Source organism: Diplotaxodon limnothrissa, linkage group LG22, assembly GCF_057381915.1.
Source record: "Diplotaxodon limnothrissa isolate DT_005_m linkage group LG22, D_limnothrissa_male_GT1.1, whole genome shotgun sequence".
Taxonomy (NCBI): domain Eukaryota; kingdom Metazoa; phylum Chordata; class Actinopteri; order Cichliformes; family Cichlidae; genus Diplotaxodon; species Diplotaxodon limnothrissa.
The window spans coordinates 14,257,227-14,277,214 of record NC_140616.1 but is presented as its reverse complement, the minus strand read 5'-3'; the positions used below and the strand labels follow the sequence as shown (position 1 = coordinate 14,277,214).

The window sequence follows — 19,988 nt, the reverse complement described above, 5'->3', positions numbered from 1 at the left end:
TGCCTGTGTTATCTAATTTAGCAAAAGTTTGTAAAATTTCCTGGTTACTTTAAGCCTTTGTTAAAGCCCACTTGTTAAAAATCACAGTCCTAGTGGGTGTGTTGTTTTTCGAAAGCCAAAACCTCCTTGGTGGACAATTGAAAATGTCAATACATAGGAAACCCCCTGAATCTGGTTGAGTAAGAAAAATAATTAAGTTACCCATCATTACTTACTACTAATTATCTTGGACATTTGTACTTGTTTTTAACCAGATATTTAACTCTTAGTTAAGTTCCTCAGGTTGTAAAGCATGGCCTTTTTAAAGACCTTTTGGTGAAGTCTGAATTGTAGTCTCAGTTTTCCACCCAGTATAGGTGCTGCTATAGCCCATCTGCTTTAAGGTTGCTGTTCATTCAGAGATGCTCTTCTGCATACCTCAGCTGTAACAAGTAGTTATTTGAGATTCTATTGCAATCTTATCAGCTGAAAGCATTTCTATCCAGAGAAGCGCCATTCACTGGATATTTGTTCTCCTTCAGACCATTGTCTGTAAACCATAGAGATGTTTGTATAGGAAAATTACGGGATATCGGCTTTTTCTGAAATATTCAGACAAGCCCTTCTTCTTTTGGCTGCTCCCTTTGGGTTCTCACAGCTGATCACCTGTCTCCTTCTCACCCTGTTTCTTATATCCTCCTCTATCCTGCCTACCCTCTGTATGTCCACCTTCACTACATCAGTGAAGCTCCTCTGAGGTGTCCCTCTTTTCCTCCTGCCTGGCAGCTCCAAATTCCAAATGTTTAGTCCAGTATATCTAGCAGCCCTCATCTTCACATGTGCAAACCATCTCACGCTTGCTTCTCTAACTTTGTCTCCAAAATGCTCAACATGAGCTGTCCCTCTGATGTGCTGAGCTCCTCCAGCTCAGCTTCTTGTCTTTTAGTCAGCTGTTGCTGTTATGTGATTGGCTGATTAAATATCTGCGCTAACGAGCAGCTGTACCTAATAAAGTGGTCGGCGTTGCTTTTAGGTGCGTTAATTACTGTGGTGCTTCGGTCAGCAGGGGCGCTGTGCCGCTTCAGGTACAGGGGGCGCGTCTGCAAAGGGAAGCGGGTTTCAATTTCAAACCCAAATAGTCCGAGGGACGAGCCAGCGGCTTGTGGGAAAGCGCTAATACGAGATAGTTACACTACCGCGTTTAGTCATAGCAACTGTGACACTATTCAGACCACATCTGTATATTTGCCCCACGTCGTGGCAAAAGTGCGTTACCCGCCGTGTCTCCGCTCCAGTTTTCCGCGGGTTGATTTTATTCTGGATAACAAACCGTCGCCTGCCTGGCTTGCTTGCTGCAGGTGTTTTTGACCACTACGGATAGTTTACCATATTAGTTACACACGCACATATTTACATCTTACATTTTCAACATGCCGAGGTCCAACAGGCAAAAGGAATACAAACCCGGAGATCTTGTGTTTGCTAAGATGAAGGGCTATCCACACTGGCCTGCAAGGGTAAGTAAGCGCTCGTCGTTGAATATCTCATTTCCAGCGTAGGGGTTTGGTTTTCATCTCGTTGCGCCTTAGCCGCTCGGCTCCAATCACTTGTTTACCTGCGAGGCCTGTAACAGCCGCTAGCTCCACGAGTTAGCCTAGCGCGGCGGTGCCGACCATCCACATACATACAGCTAGCCTACTGTAAACCACTGCGAATTTCTTTCTGGAGATTCATCGCAGAGTAGACACCTCTTTAACCTCCCGGGCTAACAAAATATTAATGTTTTTGCCAGTTGCTCTTTGCCGCCTTTAGTGTGCTGGTCTTTTTCGTCCCTAGGGGCCTTGTAAGGCTAACTTTGAGCTGTAACGGTTAAAACCAGCACTGTGGTAACACAGCATTGATTACTAGTTAACGGTCATGTCGTACGCAGCGTTAACGTGTGCTTCGCTGCAACGGTGGGCTGCTACTAAGCCACTTTGTGAGTTAGCAGCTCGCTAAATATAAGTTCAAACTGCCCCCCTTTTCTTTTTAACTGTTGCTTTACAGACTAATGGCTACTTGTGAAGCCAAATGCTGTGGTACTTTGTAAACACGCCTGCCCAAACGTTTCGAGAGATAGCAACTCGTAAAGTCGAAATTAGTTCCATTACGTTAAAAAAAATGCTCCATGGTAATAAAAATAGTCACGTAAGACTATAACGTAATGTCTAACTGGCACTGCGGTCGGCATTTTCCTTGTCATTCAAAAGAAAAAAGTGAGAAAATGAAGGGAAAAGCTGCTCTTGGAGCATTTTTAAGTCATGCTTTATACCAAATAAATAAAAAAGATGATTACTGCAACCAATACGTTAGTTCTGTGCATGCTGTATTACAGCTGAAGCAGGAAAATGTAAAAGCGAAGCAGCATGTAATCCCATCAGCCACATCTGTCTTGTGCAGTTGAAAAGGAAAACTTAGATTGCAGTTTTCAGTCAGTGTTTCTGCCCTTTGGTGTTGCAGCCATTCATAAAAGTCAACTAACTATGTCTACCTGCTTTAAAAAAAATCACTGTTCATTCATTTAAAGAATAAATATATAAAAAGAAATGCTCTATAATCTGCACTACACCACCTAGTATCTGTTTTGATCTCTGCATCTTCCCTCCTTTTTCTCGGTCTTATCACCCCTGTCTCATGTCAACAGCCCTGCCCCACCTATCCTGACACAGTAGTCCTATCTGGGGATGCCAAAAGGCCTGTGTGGCAGAGGCAGAGCCACGCCACGATTGTCTATCATAAGAGTGATTACCTGTGCCGCTGCGTAGTGCTGTGCTAATTTAAAAGCATGTAAAAAAAAAAAAATTGGCATGTCCGAGCCAAACACTGTGCTGAAAGATGGTAAACAGTAAAACTTTCACCAGCGAGTTTGTGGGTGCATCAAGGTGTGTAATATATTTCAAAAACTGCTTGTTATTTAGTACTGTACAAGAATTTGCAGGTCTTTGAACCTAATTTAGCTTTACTGTTTAAACTGTTTCTTCATAATGAATTATTTGGAGTATTTATCCAGGATCTAACCTAAAGGCATCATTTGCACAAGTTTTCCACTCTTATATACGGTGCATTATTTTATGATGAAATACATTTGTGTAGTAGTATTACTATTGTTTGTATTTGTGGTTTTATAGAGAAATGACCTAACTCTTTTGCCTATTGTTTAACTTTAGAATAATTTTAGTATTTATTAAAGTATTGAGTTGGTTTTTTTACCAGCTTTCCTTTTAAAACAACTGTGTTGCTAATTCACAGATTGACGAGTTACCCGAAGGAGCTGTAAAGTCTCCTTCAAACAAGTACCAAGTGTTCTTTTTTGGAACACATGAGACGTGAGTATTTTTCCATTAATGTTGTCACTTTTTAATTTTTTCACGTGGATGCAAAATGGGAAGAAACTTGGATCATTTGTCAAAACTTTTTTTAAAAAGGGGTGTGTACATATTTTATTTTAAAAAAGTAATAACTGACTGTTGTAGGGCCTTCCTGGGGGCCAAGGATTTGTCCTCATATGATGAATGCAAGGAGAAGTTTGGAAAAGCAAACAAGAGGAAAGGATTTGCTGAGGGACTCTGGGAGATTGAGAACAACCCCACGGTCACGCATGAAGGCTACGAGGTAAGTAGATATGAAGGCCACTGAGGTTAGATTTACACTGTGTTGATTGATGTATCCTATTTTAGCTTGAACACCTGCTGATTCATACCAGTGATTATCACACTTCAGCTCATCTAATTGTTGCCAATTTGGTGATTATCGACTTTATAGCCCACAAATCCAGTGACTTTGTGAACAAGGGTTTGCCAGTTGTGACCTGTAAGTGCGCCTTTGGCGGGAGAGCCAAAGGCGCACCTCTGTCTGCTCTGCCCAATGAGTGGCAAAGACGAGCAAGCAGCAGCACAAGTTGTGGTTTGTGGTTTGTACTGTGTGAGAGAATATTGAAAGGGGGAAATAGCATAAGCGGGATGTTTTTCTAAACTGGCTTGAAACATAAAGAGCTGGTTTGATTCTACACCACCGCCTTTTCAGCGGCCACATTTGCTGCTTTGTTTTGGTTTGCTGAATTTATTTTCAACATGTAAACAGTTTCCAGAAGTAATTTGGGAAGAAGGACTGCTACAGAGATGGGTGAGAGCAAAGATTATTATAAGTAACTAAAGCCAAACTAAAAGTGGGTGTGAAAAAATATCATAAATGAAAAGTGAAACAATGTTATGTGCATAATTACTGAAATAGCTTTGTACAGAGAAAATATCTTTTAATTTTAATCTGAAATATGTCCTCTCAGCAAGCACAAACAGGCTCTGGTGCAACTGTTCATTGAGACTGGAATGTCTCAGGGGTTTTTAATATTATGTATTACTGTGGTGGTTTAAACCTATTAAATTTTACAATCTGACAAATACCCAAATACACCCATGCTATAGTAAACTAAAACTAGCACTGAAAGTAATAAAAAGAACTGCTAAAATTAAACAATAAAACTAAACAGCAACTAAATCTCATTGAAAATGAACTGAAACCACATTGAGTTGAAAGCACAACTGAAAATACAAAACTGTAATGACTCTGATCAGAGCACACTCTGCTGGACAAACTATGTAATGTAACCATTTATCAGTTACTCTCAAAGCTCACTCAGCTGTTTATCTGGAAGTTTAACCTCTACTACGTCACTAGTGATACTGTCACACCTCGCCATTGATGGGTAGATCTAGACTTAGTTTCCCCATGTTTCACTAATGTGCAACTCTTTGCCTGTAGTCATCGAAGAAGGACAACACATCAGAAGGAGCAGGAGATACGGGCAGTTCAGAAAAAGCAGATGCAGAAGGCAGTAGTGACGAGGACGAAGGAGCCCTGGTCATTGACGAGAAAAATGAGAGGGGAGGAACCAAACGAAAAGCAGAGGAGTCCACAGAGGTGAGGTTAAACCTGACTCACAGTCCAAGTTCACTGTAAAGCCGTCTGATGCTTATCAAACTTTTATAGACCTCTCCGAAGCGGCCAAAGGATTCAGAAGCGGAAGGTGATTCTAAAGTAGACGGCAACCAGTCTAACGTGGAGCCCAAGCTCAACGATGTGGCTGGACCCAAGGCGACTGCTCCTAGTGAGTCGAAACCAGAGGCCCAGGAAAATGCTCCAGCAGGGGGCCAGCAAACAGCAGAGAAGGTAAAACCCTCTTATTCGTTTTGGTTACCTGGGAAACATCCCTTAAAATGAACTCGTGGTGAGTTTTCTTTTTCATAAGAGAGGAAAAATACATGCATATTCACATCAAAAAGTGGGGCAGGTGCTCGGCCAAGAAAATGTGTCAGCAGTTCAATTTTACCTGAACATACCTGGCCTTCATCAGACCATCTGAATCAAAATAAATTAACAACGAAAAAACAAAGTAGAATACTAATAATTCAACAAGTTTGTCTGTTTTGGCAGGTGTTTAATGGACAAAGATGGAAACTTTTCTGAAGCCACCAAAACACCAGCAAAACTAGAAGCCATTCCACATGAAAACGTAGCTGTTTCCATGTGTTGTGGCCTTTTGTCCACATGTAAACGCTGTTATATAGCAGTAAAAGCCAATTTCTGCATTTACACGTGGACAAGGAAGAAGTCAACATGTGCCTTCTTCCTCATTTTACGTACTTTTGAAAGTATTGGAACACTGTTCAGGTGTTTTCAGTCCAACTGCCATAAGTGCATAAAGTCAATGTCCTAGTCATGCAGTCTGCTTTTGCAAACATTTGTTAAAGAATGGCTCATTCTAAAGATATCACTGAATTAGTGTGGTACTGTAATAGGATGTCACTATTTCAACAAGTCAATTTGTGAAATTTCCTCCTCTCTGGATATTCTGCAATCAACTGTAAGTTGTATAAGTGCAAAGTGAAAGTGTTTAAGAATCACAGCAGCTAAGTCATGTGAAGATGGAGAGCAGATTGCTGAATGTGGAGTGCATAAAACGCTCTGCTGATTCACTAACTTCAGAGATTAAACCTCCTCTGGCGTTAACATCAGCACAAAACCCTTGCACTGGGAGCTTTGTTGCCCAGAAGCTGCTGTAGGTTTACTGTTTTGGTGGAACAGCACTTTTGTCCATATAGTGTATTGTTGTTTTGGGGGTTTTTGTTTGTTTTTTAAACATGTGGACAAGTTCTGAAACTTCTGAAAATTAGTTAAGGAAACTGTCTACACACAAAAAAATTATTAATGTAAAAAGCCAGTGCTTACCATCATGTATTTTAAATAAACTTGATGTATCAGTAATATAAAAAGTACATTCCCCACGTCTTTTTGAATTTCAGGCGGTGGATGAAAATAAAATGAAATAAATTCTTTAATTGCTTTTCCCTCTTGTTCCCACAGCCTGCGACAGACAGCGCTTAACATCGACTCAGAAGAAAACCACGAACCTTTGACGCTTTTCTCTGGAATTTAAGCATCAACACAATTACCTGCAGGATGCCAGATTTCAGCCGTTTAATTAATAAGAGAATTTTAAAACAAACAAATAAATAAAAAAAACAAAACAACCTAAATGTTTGTATTGAGAGACAAACAAATACTCATTTGCCATTTTTTGGGATATCATATATCCCAGAAAGAAAAAGTTTGCTAATCTGATTTCAAAACAATTGAATTGAGCACTTTAGGGCTCATTTATAAATGGGATTTTGGTGTGTATATATTTTTTATTTCTAAGTGCAATTACAACGACTGAATGCTAGGTGTCAAAACATTTTTCAGCTTAGAGGGGATAAACACTGAATATATGGTAAATTTAAGAAACAAACATTAAAATCACAAGGAAAAAAACATTTATTTGACAAATGCTCCCATTTGATGGTTTTAAAAAGTAGATATTGTACAGGCGATAGAACAAATTTTCATCAATGCTCTTAGCTTAAGTTCATAATTTTACTGCTTCCATTTGTATTACCTAGCTTTTCAGCCTCATTTAAATCATTTATTCATTCATTCGAAATATGATTGAATATTCAGAGGTTTTCTGTTTGTTTGTTTGTGTTTTTTTTTTTCCTGCCCCCATTAATCGTCGTCTGTTTTGCCCTACAACATTTGTTGTTTCGGTGTGTATGCTTGATTGCGAGTGACCAAAGTACGTGATTCATTTCACAGGAACCCATATGTGGAATTAATTATGTAAACCCCTTTTGAGAAAAGCAAATTTAGGATTTAAGCCCCTCTGCTACTCAGTTTAGGCCTCAGTCATGCAGGCCTAGAAACCAGTTGGCAACTATCTGGCAACCACTTAAATGTGTATTCCCAATCACTTGGTGAGAAGTTGCTGGCAGTTGCAAGGTGAAACTGATTGCAAAGAAATATACGGAGCTGCACTGAAAACCTGCTTTGCGTGCTCTCAAGTTGCTGTACTTGTGTAGAAGATGCCGACTTGTCTGCAGACATTTGTCACCTAGTTGCGTAGCTGTAGTAAAACACAACTCAGAAACGAGACTGTTCCCCAAAGATGTTGGGTGCAAACTTGTATTCTGAAGTCGGAACGTTCTTTATTTCCTGTTTGTGTCAAATTTCAAAAAGTTTCACTTCCGCAGAACCATTAGTTGGCAAGTGTTTGCAGACAACTCGGTGTCTCCCTCCCAAACTACAGTAGACTGTGGTAATCTGCTAGTAACCAAATTAATCACAAGGAGGGATTAATTGTAATTCTAACAGATCTAGAATTAGTGACTAAGCCCATGAACATAAGAGTCAAGAAAGAAAGCTGTTCAATGGGACCAGAAGTCTATTTATAATTACAGTTCAGATAGAATGCAGATTTAGGGCACTTCCACGTTAGCTTCATCCATGTCTTTTACTGATATCAGCTAGCAACAACCGCTCGCCAAATGGTCAGAGAGTGCACGTTTCTTCTTGGTGACCGGAGGTTGCTTGGTAGTTACCGACTTGTCCGTAGGCCTGTGTGACTGAGGCCTTACGTAAGGAGACATTCCTGAGTGATGTTCTGTCTGGGCAGAATCTTTAAACTTTAGCATCAGGTTTCCCAAACATCGATTTATTCTAGTGGCAGACTTGGAAAAAATTTTAGAAAAAAATGCTGGTGTAGGCTTAATCCTTATCTGGGGAAATTGAGCCTTAAAGGTAATGTGGAGCAGTGGTAATGACTGCAAGGGAAAGGTTGTTGGCATCACCCCTCCATGTGGAAATTATCTGGAAAAGTCTTCTAAAACTCAGTTTCATGTTGTGATTTCATGTTTAGCTTACAGTAGTTCCACTGTTGCTTGAAGCTGTTGAAAAAAAAAACTTGTGTTCAGAAATGTATTCTCGACACCTTTGAAACGAGTCGCTGATCTGGACTGCACAAAGTGAGATTCATTGAAAGAAACAAGAAACTGAATATGGGTAAATACAGAGAGTGAACCTTTTGTAAATCTTCAGTTTATGACTTTCTTTTCTTGGTTTCCCACCCTCTTAACTGGAATACTAATCTGTTTTACTTCAGTGGTCTTATTATTTTGACTGTGAAACAAAGTTGTGACGTGTTTTATTCCAACATCTGTTTAGACGACATGTTCAGAATATGGTGTTATTTTCCACTGTAACAGTATCCCAAGGGGTTCGGGCCCTTTCACCCACGCCATTTGGATGTCATCGTCATCGCTTCAGTGTTCTTTCATGTAATTAGCAGCGTTAGCTGATAGTTTATCACACTATGAACTTTTAAGGGAAAGCTCAGCTCTGAATGTTGTGTCGAAGATGGCCACCTTCCTATCGTCACACCGCTGATTTAAAAACCTTAAAATGGTCAAAGGCCGGATCTGGAGGTTATTCAAAAGTTTAATTTGGAATTAAAGTGTAAAACTTTGTTTTGTTGTTGTTGTTTTTTTTGGGGGGGGGGTTAGCCTTCTGTTACCTTTGGAAGCTGCCATTCATCTTAATCTGCTGCTTTGTTTACTATTGTAGTTGCCAGACCATTTAATAAACATGTTGATTACAAAAAAACACTTGTTTCTGCCTTACTTAAACTAATCTAGGGTATCAGCTTTCTGGAAAGAACCCAAAACAGTCACATTAGTTGTTGTGTTTGGTTTTAACGATCAGGATTGTCTATTTTTATTGAGTCAGTACAGTGCCTGCTGAAAACCAAGTATTATGTGGGATCTGTTGCTCTAAATCGAGCTCAGAGCATGGGAAAGGCTACCATAACTTTACAGAACAACTAAAATTAATTACTTGTTTCACATCTAATTATTGTCTCTGATTTGAAAAAAAAAAAATGCAGGAAATTAACAATGGAACGTGTTTTGTGTCTCTATGCAGCTGCCACAAATAATTTGCTGCTGACGCAGAGCCTCTCTGTGCGGTTCGGCCCCAAAGGCTGTGGTAGCTGAACTAGTTTTGTTGTTACGTAACATGTCCTGACAGCTCTAAGTTTGCTGTGGGGTTAGGTTAAGCACAAGTTGTTTTAACTACTGTATTAGGGCGTAGATCCAACCGTGGGCTGAAACTGATTTTGGAATGCGGTGTGGTGTCTGTTCATCCGGCTCTCAAGATTAATGACTGTGTCTGTGCTTACACAGATTAGCTTTATTGTCTGTCTTTGTAACCCAGAAAGGTAAAAATCCGTCTTTCGCTTGCAGCAAACATGGATGTTTACCAAAATCCAAGGTCAAGGACAAACAGTCACATGTATGATTGCAGGTTTTCATAAATGACAGCCTCCTCTCATGCTTAAATATCACTCGTGCTTGTCACAGTGACATAGCAGCGAGGCTTGTAATCACGGCCTGCATCTGCCTCAGTGGGTGGCCTTGAAATTAAATATTTCCACACTGAGCCATTCAGGTTTTACACATAACCTTTTGGAATCAGCAAAAATGTAGTAGCAAATCCATACACCCACCAACCACTTCATTAGGTACACCTTGCTAGCACCAGGTTGGACCAACTTTTGCCTTCAGAGCTGCTTTAATTCTTCGTGGTATTAATTCAATGAGGTGCTGGAAGCATTCCTCAGCTGCTCATCCATGATGTGAATCTCCCCTTCTACCAGTGTTCAGGAAAGTGGTCTGAGATTATTTGAATGTTGTGAGATGGTGCATTAAGCTGCTGTGGTTGTAATAAGTGGTTATTTGAGTTACTGTTTCCCATCAGCTCAAAGCAGTATAGCTGTTCTTTTCTTTGCTGCTCACTGGATATTTTCTTGTTTCTTGTTTACAGATGGTTGTGTGTGAAAATCTCAACAGATCAGCAGCTTCTGAAATACTCAGACCAACAGTTGTGCTATGTTCAAAGTCAGTAAAATCACCTTATTTCTTCATTCTGCTGCTCAGTTTGAATTTCAACCGGTCATCTTGACCATGTCTACATGTCTAAATGAGTTGCTGCATATCAAGCCAGGTCCAGACGATCTGTATTCAATGAACACTTGAACAGGTGCACTATTGAAGAAGCTGGAATTGTTGAAAATGGCATTCATTCAAAAACATTTTAAGTTTGTCTTAGACACATTTGCCTTACTTAATTTTAAAACGTTTCCTCTTGGTGTTATATTTTATTTAAAAATGTAATAAAATATTGCGTTCTTTATTGAGTCACTCTTAGTATTGTATGGCTTGAATATACTGAGCAGCAGCTGCAGCAGTGTGAAGGTCATCTTGCCCAAAGCAGCCTGCTCTGCCTGCATACTGCCCACATATCGGTCAATTTAGCAACTGCGCATGCGTGAGGCCTGTTGCGACCCTCCTGTCCAGTAGGTGGCGCTACCGGTAGGTTCCTGTAGGTGTCAGCTCCGCTACATGTGTCATTGACATCAACAGAGGGTAAGTGATTTCTGCATGACGTTCTTTTATTGTATTTTAATACATCTACTTTTAGGGTTGTACTTAAAAAAAATTAGGCAGCAGTCTCATTTGTGAAATGTTTGTGTGTACGTAAACGGCGGCGAGTTAGCCGCTCTAGGCTAACGTTATTGATAGCATAATTCATATTAGCCTAGCTTGCGTTGCTCCTGTGTATGGCTGCCAGCCTCTTGGAAAAAAAACCTCAGCACCCTTGTTTGACTTGCAGCACAATGAGGCTGACCACTCTGCTGTCGATGGCAGCCAGGGTCATTGTGCCCAAAGATTACCGTTACGGCACCAACAGGCCGTGGACAGCCGCTGCTAAAAGGTTAAATCCACCGGGGAAGAGGAGGAGGAAGGTGTTTGTTGAGCCGATAGCGCCAGAGGAGTGGTCTGTGCTCAAAGGGGACACGGTGAGAAAACATTTTTTGGGACTCAGCTGTCAAGCTTTCATCTGACTCATATTGTGCAAATATTTTTCTTTATATTGATAGGTTTAAATTGTCTAATATTCAGTGTTTGGTGTAAAGCTTTCCAAAGTTTCACCCCACAATTGAGTGCTAATAGAAAAGCACAATATAAGAAGCAGTCCACTCACCATTTATATTCCCCCGTTGTTCTAAAACCAAGAAGAAACAGAGAGCTTTGCAATACATAGTAGAAAAAAACTATACAAGGCAACCGATAATGAGGATAATATTAAAATTAAGTCCAGTATGTGTTCATGTGATTTATCTGTATGTTGATAAAGTTTTAATCTGTAATACAGCTAATGCTAATAATGTTGTAATTACTTTGGTGTAGCCACAAGTGATAGAGTCAGGAGAAGTAACATACATCTGTTGTAAACATGCATGAAAACTAATTTAGGAAAATTCAGTCAACGAATTGGTAAAATATTTTCTGGCCAAACCAGCAAAAGTGGTACAGTAACAAAAAAGTATATTCATTTTATTTAAAGTAGTAAATTTCCTACATAGAGTTTAAATGTTTGCTTTTGATTTCTCAGGTTGAGATTCGGAAAGGCAATGACAAGGGAAAGCAGGGGAAAGTTATCCAAGTCTTCAGACGCAGAAACTGGGTCATCCTGGAGGGACTGAACACAGTAAGGAAGTGTTGTTTATTTTTTTTAATTTGTTTATTGAGAAATGCGCATTATAGATTTTGCTTTTGAAATGTAAGTTACATGCCTTTTATTGAGTGAGCATTGTGTAAGTGTTGGGAGAAGATGAAAGGCTATCTGTTTTCCTACAAAAAATTTTCAGCATACACTTGAACTGTCCTGGACATGATTACATTACAGATTTTTTCATTTCCCCCAAAATTATATTAGCTGTTCCATTTCTTTTTTAGCTCTTTTAAAAATGCTTCATACTTATCTCGTTGCTCCACCAGGTGGAGCCAGATGTCTGGGATGTGGGTGGTCAGGGTGTAGCTGCAGACAAAGCACACCATTGAAAGCCTTTTGGCATTCATCTGTTTGCATTTTGTGCCTTTTAAATGGGAGAACTGTGAACTTTTTTTTCCCATCGTAGCATCACAGGTATATTGGAAAAACTGCAGATTACCGTGGGACGTACATTGCCAGTGAGGCTCCCATCCTGGTCCGTGATGTTGCCCTCGTTGACCCCTCAGACAGGTATGCTGAACTCTGCCTCAGTCCTAACATCTGTTGCTATGCTTATGCAGAACCTTAAACTAGATGGACCACGGGTTAGTTCTCAGTCTTAGTTTGGCTCCTTAAAAAAAACAAATAAATAAATAGTTAATTTTTGTAACCGTAAGTGTTAAAACTTACAGCTGTAATAGATTTTAACATAAGATTTTCTAGTGAAAAAACAGCAATCTGTAATCTCTGTGCATCTGTACAATATTCTTTTCCTTTACAGCACCATTAAAATAATTGTGATAACACAGCAATCTAAAGTCAAAAAATAGTTCACCTTTTCTTTTTCTTTTTCCTTTTCCATTTAAATGCTCCTGCTCTTTGGCATTTTTCCAGACCAGTTTTAACTTACTGATCTCGATCTTACAGGAAACCCACCGAGGTCGAGTGGAGGTTCACAGAAGAGGGTGAGAGAGTCCGAGTGTCGCTCAGGACGGGGAGAATCATCCCGAAACCAGTTGTGGAGCGACGAGATGGCATTGTGCCGCAGCAGTGGAAAGGTAAGGGTCTGTGTGTGTGTAAATTTCAGTAGCCATTTTATCTCAGGGGTTGCTTAGAGTCGTCACATTAAGACCAGCTGTTGTTTATTTTTCCGCCTGTTCAGACTTCTGTTTTTAAGTGATCCAGTTTGACTGTTTTGAAGTGGAAGAAATATTTCTTTCTAAACTTGAACGCACATAGGCAGGACTGTTTTTGCTAGTGCAGAACCAGCACACTATTTATTTCAAGTTCTTCTTGTGTGAAACTAAAAGTCTTCTGTTTGTCCAACAAAGTGATAGAAGTGTCTGATGATTGAAAAAATAGTTGGTGTCAATTGAAACGATGCATTCTGCTTTCACAGATGGACCTAAAGATACCAGTCCCGAAGATGCTCTTGAAAAGACATACATACCATCTCTGAAAACCCTGGAGGAGGAGGTCATGGAGAAACTCGGTATCCAGGAGAACAGGAGGCACCGAACGTCCTACTGGTACTGACCAGACAAATCAGAGACACTTAGCCTCCCCTTTGTGCTGACCAGTTTTCACAGGAGCTCTGGACATACCTTGTTCTGGAGTTGAGCAGAAGGTCAGGTCAAACAGAGACTGTGAAGATACCAAGTGGAGGCTGTACGGACTCTTAACAAACTGCTGCACCATGAAAATGATCTGTAAACAATATGAGGAAGTGAAGTCAGACTGCAGTTCACTTAGGTGTCCCTTTGTTTCTTTATAGTGTTGTGAATAAATGTCAGACTAAAGTGTTTGCATTTTCATGTGGAAAATCACAATCACGGGGTGCAAAGTTTAAAGATTTCATACAAAAAAAACCCAATGATCCTTGTTGCCCATTTTAAGTTTGTGTCAAACTTGTTTGGATACAAACCTATGAGGTAATAATATTAGTGTTTAAGACACGCTCCCTCGTGTGACTAAAAATCAGTTTATGCAGATTTTCAACAGTCAAAGCTAATGATTAGCCAATTGGCATCATGGGTGGGACAACTGATGTTGTCGAGCTTAAATGAAGGATGAGTGATAACAGAAGCACAGACAGTAGAAAGGGAATTCTTGTAGCAATTTGCTGAAACGTGCAAACATACATGAAAATGCAGTACATAAGACACAGTTTGTACAATTCTAACAAGCCCGAGTCAATGTTTTGTGCGACTTCCTTTATTCTTCAACACAGCCTGTTCTCCAAACTTCTTGAAGGACATTCAAAGCTCTTCTTTGGGTGTTGGCTGCCTTTTGTTCTGCTCTCTGTCAAAATGATCCCACACATCTTCAGTAATTTGGGGGTCTGGATTCCAGGGGAGGCCGAACCACGACTGATAGCGAAAGTTTATCTATCGAGGTATGCTTTTGCTGCATTGGGTTTGTGTTTGGGTCCCTTTCGACAGTCACTGTTGTCCTGCTCTTCTGACGTCCTCCATACACATTGATTTGAACCAAAACCTTTCATTTCCTAAGACCTGTTGCCATTGATTTTCGGTCCAGTTCTTGTGTAAGTTGAGATACCTCAGCCTTTTCTTTTCTTGCCGTTTCCCTTCTATCTGGTGAGGCTTCAGTGAACAATAGATTGATAAATTGAATGGCCAAGAGGTAAGTTGTTTATTTGTACAGACCACAATAGTTGGATCCCTGGAGTCAGATGCCTTTTTATCCTTGAATGATTCATAGGTCAGTGTTAAGTAGCTCAACAACCAAAAAAAACCACTTCTCTGAAAATAATTAGATACAAGGACTGAACTGAAAATGAGGGAAAAATCAGCCAAGGTCCAAAGAAAAACATTGAAAGACCTTTGGAAAGCCTGGAGAACTGTTTCTCAAGACCACTTTTAAAAATGTCAAGAAAATCTGGCTACCTAAAAGAAGAAACAATGGGCAGTTGAAGCACTTTTCTTTGCTCCCCTCGTACATGATTATGCTGACATGGCTACAGAACATAAAATCACATAAAACCAGGAACTTTGGTGTTGAGCGATTGGGTTGAGAAAATCCCCTCCTTCATGGAAATGGCTAAAGTCATCACCAGAACATTTGGCACTGGTGCAAATTTCTATTATTTGCCAATAAAAATCTTTGAAACTTCTTAAATGGTTATGAATGCTCTTGACTATATCATAGAAAGAATAATATAAATGGAAACCAAAGCAGCTTATTGTAAGAAACACATTTTCTGCCACTGCTAAAACATCTGGCTCTGACTGTAGAGTCATTAACAGACTGGAGATGGAAACGCAAACCTTTTGCTCTTAGAAGCACAAAACATTAGGTAGATAATTAGTATCTAAAGCTTATTTATCATTTCAACTAAAAAGTGTTACATAAGCTTGAACAGGAGCCTTGCATTAGGAGAACAGCAGTGCTCGTTCACAGCAGGCTTCATACATACAGTCTAATGTCAGAGAAGCGACAGTACTCTGGCTTTTGGCAGCATTAATAACGGTGGTGGTTACAGTCTGCTTGGATGATTCGTGAGGCTGAAAATAGCCATATTATTTTACAGAAGCCCAGACACAGAGCTCTCCAAAACTGAAAACCTTCAGACAAATGAGTCTGTCTTTCCAAAGTGTCTGGACAACCATGTGGAGAAAGAAATGGCTCGTCAGGAGCCAACATGGACTGGGTAGTCTCAACAAAGTCCTCACTCACCTCATTTGACATTTTATGCACTGGCACTGTGTCACACCTGCGTTGTGTAACACTTTTTCATGTTTCAATTATGACCTCATTCGCGAACAACTGTAGAAACTGACAAAGGCAGGAAAAAAGCTTTGAAACATCTATTACAGTTTCTTCACTACTTACATATCAATATACTGGTTAAATTACCCCAATCGTGCTTAATCACATATACATGGTTTTAATTTGGTTATTTGTGATGTGGTTTAAGATGTTTAGCTAGCTTTTTTCTTCCTTAACCTCTCAGCTTATTACTACATAGGATTTGCCTCTTGCTGTAATGCTTTAACTGTAAGCTTAATTTGTTTATTACTAAAGCATTTCAGGCCCAACTGATGAGAAGGAGCAAAAACTTCATAGTACGTTGTTTTCTTAGCTACACTTTACACTTAGTACTTTCAAGATTAGGCTCAAAACGTTACCTTTTCAATTGGCAAATTAATGATGATTCATTTAATAAATAATGACACACTGTTCTCACCTTCATAAGCTGCTTTTATAGGTTTAAAGTATTGGTATCTGCAATACCTGGTATCGGATCAATATCAAAATCTGCAGTATCACACAGCACTAAATTTGGCTTCCCATCATTGCCCCTGGTTCCTTTTCCTGTTAAAAGGAAGTTTTTCCTTCCCGCTGTCGCCAAGTGCTTGCTCATAGGAGTGCGTTTCATTGTTGGGGTTTCCTTCTAATATTCTTGAGAATTTACCTTATACTATAAAGTGCTTTGAGGCAACTGTTGTTGTGAATTGGCGTTATATACGTTTAATTATTTGAACTCAATTGAAACGGCTTGTTTCAGACACTACATGAACTGAAGTGTTGCACCAAGATTATTTTGAGCTGTGAATCATGCAATGGTGCTCTCCAAGAGTCCAAGAGGAAAAATATGGAGCTGGAATATATGATAATAGTATAATAGGCCCCATTAAAAGAGCAGTCAGCCCAAACAAAAACAGTTACTTCAGTAAAAAATATCTTAGCATTGCTATAAATATCCAGAATTATCCTTATGAATAAAATCAGCTCTAGTTTTATCACTGATATATAAGTTTGGCAGCTTATGACGCAAACGCAGTCTCTTTTTCCTCACTGGTTAACCACACATATTGATTTACTAAAAGACCAACTCGACTTGCTTCCAGATCTCCAGCTGGCGAAGCAACTAGCGTCACTGCCAGGCATTGAAACAAAAAAACGATGTGTCACAGATAATATAATTGCATCAAAATTTCACAGTGGCTCTCCATACCCTAATTTTTGGTCAGTGCAGTCAACATCATGCAGAAAGCATGGCAAGTTGATGGTTTGGCCAGTTTGCGGGATGAGTGCAGCAGTTTTCCCAGACTCGTCCCTCCTGAACCGGTTTGCCTCTGCCGCTCTGCATCCAAGAGGGAATAAAAGCAGCCAGTCAGCGGAAACTGGGTTTTGAGGTTTTTTTTCTTTATGGGAGGAAAAATGATTCAAAGGCTCGTCGTCTTTCCTGTCATTTCATGAGTGTTGTACAGATTTTGCTCTGCAACTGCAGCAAGGTGAAGTAGAACCTCTATGCTGCTCCATTTGTCTGAACATTTTCCATTTACACTCACAAAAGCACATTTTTATGGGAATCTTAACTTCTGCAGGGGAGTTTTTTTTTGTCCATCTTATAATTTGTGGTAAATTGACAGCTATGCTGGCAACCCAGTTAAATGAAACCACTGACATGACTCAAGCAGAATTAAAACTACTTTAAATAAACTGCATGGTGGGCTCTGTGTTTTAACTGAGTCACCCTTGCTGCTGAGCAACTTAAACTAATTAATCCCACCTGGTGGTGCACGCTGTATATGAAAGAGTCACGTTCACCATCAGAGGTGTTACTGTTTGTCAGTCTAACAGGTCAGATTACATTAAAAGTGTCCAAAATGTGTCTTAAGCTTATAGATGCTGTAGCAATTGGGCACAAGCTGGTTAAAAATTTGTTTCCCAGAAAGATTTGTAACAGCTCAAACATCTGAAGACACTTTAAAACTAAATTTGAGTGCTGCTCTTGACTCAGTTGATGATCTAAGCTCAGCTACAATGTAATGATAGTGTCTAATTACAGGCTGGTTGTTTGAAGGCTGCTGGAAAATGTTAACGTTAGCTTGTATGCAGGTCTGAGGCATGGCACACATGCATGTTTAACTATGTTTGGTCTAATTTAGCTGGCTCCCAGTGGATTTTTGTGCATGAACTCAATATGTCACAATTAAGAGATGAAAAAGTCGGCAAAACACAGCTCTTCCTTCTCGTCTTGGGCTTTAATTTTCTCATCCATGCTTTGCTTTTAAGATGTTATGCTCATGTTAGCTGGGTCATTTAAATGCCGACCTTTAGTTCACAGAAAAAGCAGCTGCATATGTTTTATTTAGATAGCAAAACAGCATCTCAGCACATTCAACATGTTCTAGGAAATGTTCCTGCAGTTAAACGTATTTCATCTATGCAGAGATGCCAGTTAAAATGTTTAAAGGTAATCTAAAGTAAACATCCCCCTCCAAATTCGTGTTGCAAGAAGATTTTTTTAGTATATGAGAGCCTAAAGAAATCATTTGTTACCTCTTTAACTCCTTGTCTGAATTCAGTGTAGTCTAAGTGGGAGTGGTGTAGACTGAAGCTCACTCTGTTACTAACATTACATTATTAACCATCTGACGAGGCTCTGGCATCAGTGGTGGAAGAAGTAATTTCATCCTGTTGCTAAGTAAAAGTATCCAATAACAATGCTAACTCCTGCCAGTTTTCAGTGTTTATTGTTATTATTGATATTATTATTATAGGTAGAGAAGAATTGAAATCCTTTTGCTTGTTCAGATGTGGCAAATTTTACTTATATATATGAGTAGGTTTCACTTGTATGAGAATGTACATTTTGTAAAGTAGTCATTTGTTTTGTGTGTAAAATCTAAAAACTGATGTAGGAAACATATATATGGACACAAACACACACACAAAAAGAATAATAACCTTTAAATGTGTCATTTAAATGTTCTAATGCTGTCTAGAAACTGTGCTATTTTGGGCTGTCTCAGACAAAAGAAATCTGATGTGGAAAAAATTGTGGTTATTCCTTAGTCATGATTTCAGGACATGAGGTCATGTGAAGAAAGTTTTAGGACTAAACTGCACCCTTACTGCCTACATGGGAATTAGTAAGGTTAGCAGCAGACAGATACTGCTAATCAAATGCATTTACCATGCAATACTCAGAGAAACCCCAAGATCTACATCTCAGACTCTACAGGCCTAGGTTAGCATGTTAAATTTTAAAGTTAATGACAGCACAATTATAAAAAAAAGCCTGAAGCCTCTTCCAAGCATAGTTTAGGTTTGCAAAGTTCCATCTGAACAAACCGCAAGACTTCTGGAACAATATCCTTTGGACAGGTGATATTGAAGTGGAGATGTTTGGGCATTCACAGCACCGCATTTGGTTAAAACCAAACAGAATGTCACCACAAACCCTTAAACCAAATTCCAAGCACGGTGGTGGAGGCATAATGATTTGGGCTTGTTTTGCAGGACCTGGGCATCTTGCAGTCATTCAGCTGGCCATGAATTCCTCTGTATACCAAAGTATTTTATAGCCAAATGTGAGGCCACCTGTCCGACAGCTAACACTTGACCGAAACTGGGTCATGTAACAAGATAATGATTCAAAGCACAGCAGCAAGTCTGCAACAGCTTCAAATCTTCAGGACTGAAAAGACATTAAAGCTCTGTTTAGAAACAGCAACCCGATCAATTGAGGATCCACTCTGTGTTAAATCTAAATAACTTCATGAATATATTTCTAAAACAATTTTTAAATTGATTTTGTTTTCTTCAGCGATTGGTAAGTCCTTGTTTTGAGTATTCATCAATGAACTGCATACTTAAAACTTTGTTACAAGTAATGGCTATTGAAAACCTAGTGAAATATAACATTCTTTGCCCACGCCCTGCCTGCATCTTCATTTCATGATTGTGTCACATTTGCCTTGACTCAGAGTGAGTCTCACTGCCTCAGCTCAGCCGCAGGTTTGCTGTATGTAGGATGGATTTCAGAACCTTAAGTGCCAAAGAGCTCAATGACAGACACTCATAGGTGTAAGTGTGACCGCTGTCTGTTCTCCGGGCTTTGACATTTCCTTCCCAGACAGTCCCGCTGTTATCTGAGTGTGAGATTCCTCAGGTGTGCAGCATCGACCGCTGCTGCCGAGTCACAGTATGACCACTACAAAGCATCATTCACTCCCGCTGCAGAGTGCACAAGTACGCTCTAACATTTGCTCCTTTCATGTGTGTGTCTGTTGCGT

The 19,988-nt window shown here is 39.7% G+C and overlaps 2 protein-coding genes across 2 annotated transcripts; both read left to right on the top strand.

The window, feature by feature from the left end:
- Window positions 1–1,108: 1,108 nt before the first annotated feature.
- Window positions 1,109–8,955, top strand: LOC146609604 (hepatoma-derived growth factor-like). Its single transcript, XM_085346068.1, has 6 exons — window positions 1,109–1,496; window positions 3,268–3,344; window positions 3,492–3,630; window positions 4,777–4,935; window positions 5,005–5,184; window positions 6,379–8,955. The coding sequence occupies exons 1-6, from the start codon at window positions 1,410–1,412 to the stop codon at window positions 6,397–6,399; spliced, it is 663 nt and encodes a 220-aa protein (XP_085202194.1). The 5' UTR covers window positions 1,109–1,409; the 3' UTR covers window positions 6,400–8,955.
- A 1,806-nt stretch (window positions 8,956–10,761) lies between these two features.
- On the top strand, window positions 10,762–15,046 carry mrpl24 (mitochondrial ribosomal protein L24). Its single transcript, XM_085346312.1, has 6 exons — window positions 10,762–10,811; window positions 11,059–11,245; window positions 11,842–11,937; window positions 12,368–12,471; window positions 12,868–12,998; window positions 13,340–15,046. Exons 2-6 carry the CDS (start codon window positions 11,063–11,065, stop codon window positions 13,474–13,476), a joined length of 651 nt encoding a protein of 216 aa, XP_085202438.1. The 5' UTR covers window positions 10,762–10,811; window positions 11,059–11,062; the 3' UTR covers window positions 13,477–15,046.
- Window positions 15,047–19,988: the final 4,942 nt, after the last annotated feature.

Bases quoted from the DNA above. Each gene is read 5' to 3' on its own strand.
- LOC146609604 (XM_085346068.1), top strand. From the start codon at position 1,410: ATGCCGAGGTCCAACAGGCAAAAGGAATACAAACCCGGAGATCTTGTG. The intron at 3,345-3,491 runs GTGAGTATTTTT...TGACTGTTGTAG, and splicing joins TTTTTTGGAACACATGAGAC to GGCCTTCCTGGGGGCCAAGG. The intron at 5,185-6,378 runs GTAAAACCCTCT...TTGTTCCCACAG, and splicing joins GCCAGCAAACAGCAGAGAAG to CCTGCGACAGACAGCGCTTA.
- mrpl24 (XM_085346312.1), top strand. From the start codon at position 11,063: ATGAGGCTGACCACTCTGCTGTCGATGGCAGCCAGGGTCATTGTGCCC. The intron at 11,938-12,367 runs GTAAGGAAGTGT...TTCCCATCGTAG, and splicing joins TCCTGGAGGGACTGAACACA to CATCACAGGTATATTGGAAA. The intron at 12,999-13,339 runs GTAAGGGTCTGT...CTGCTTTCACAG, and splicing joins TGTGCCGCAGCAGTGGAAAG to ATGGACCTAAAGATACCAGT.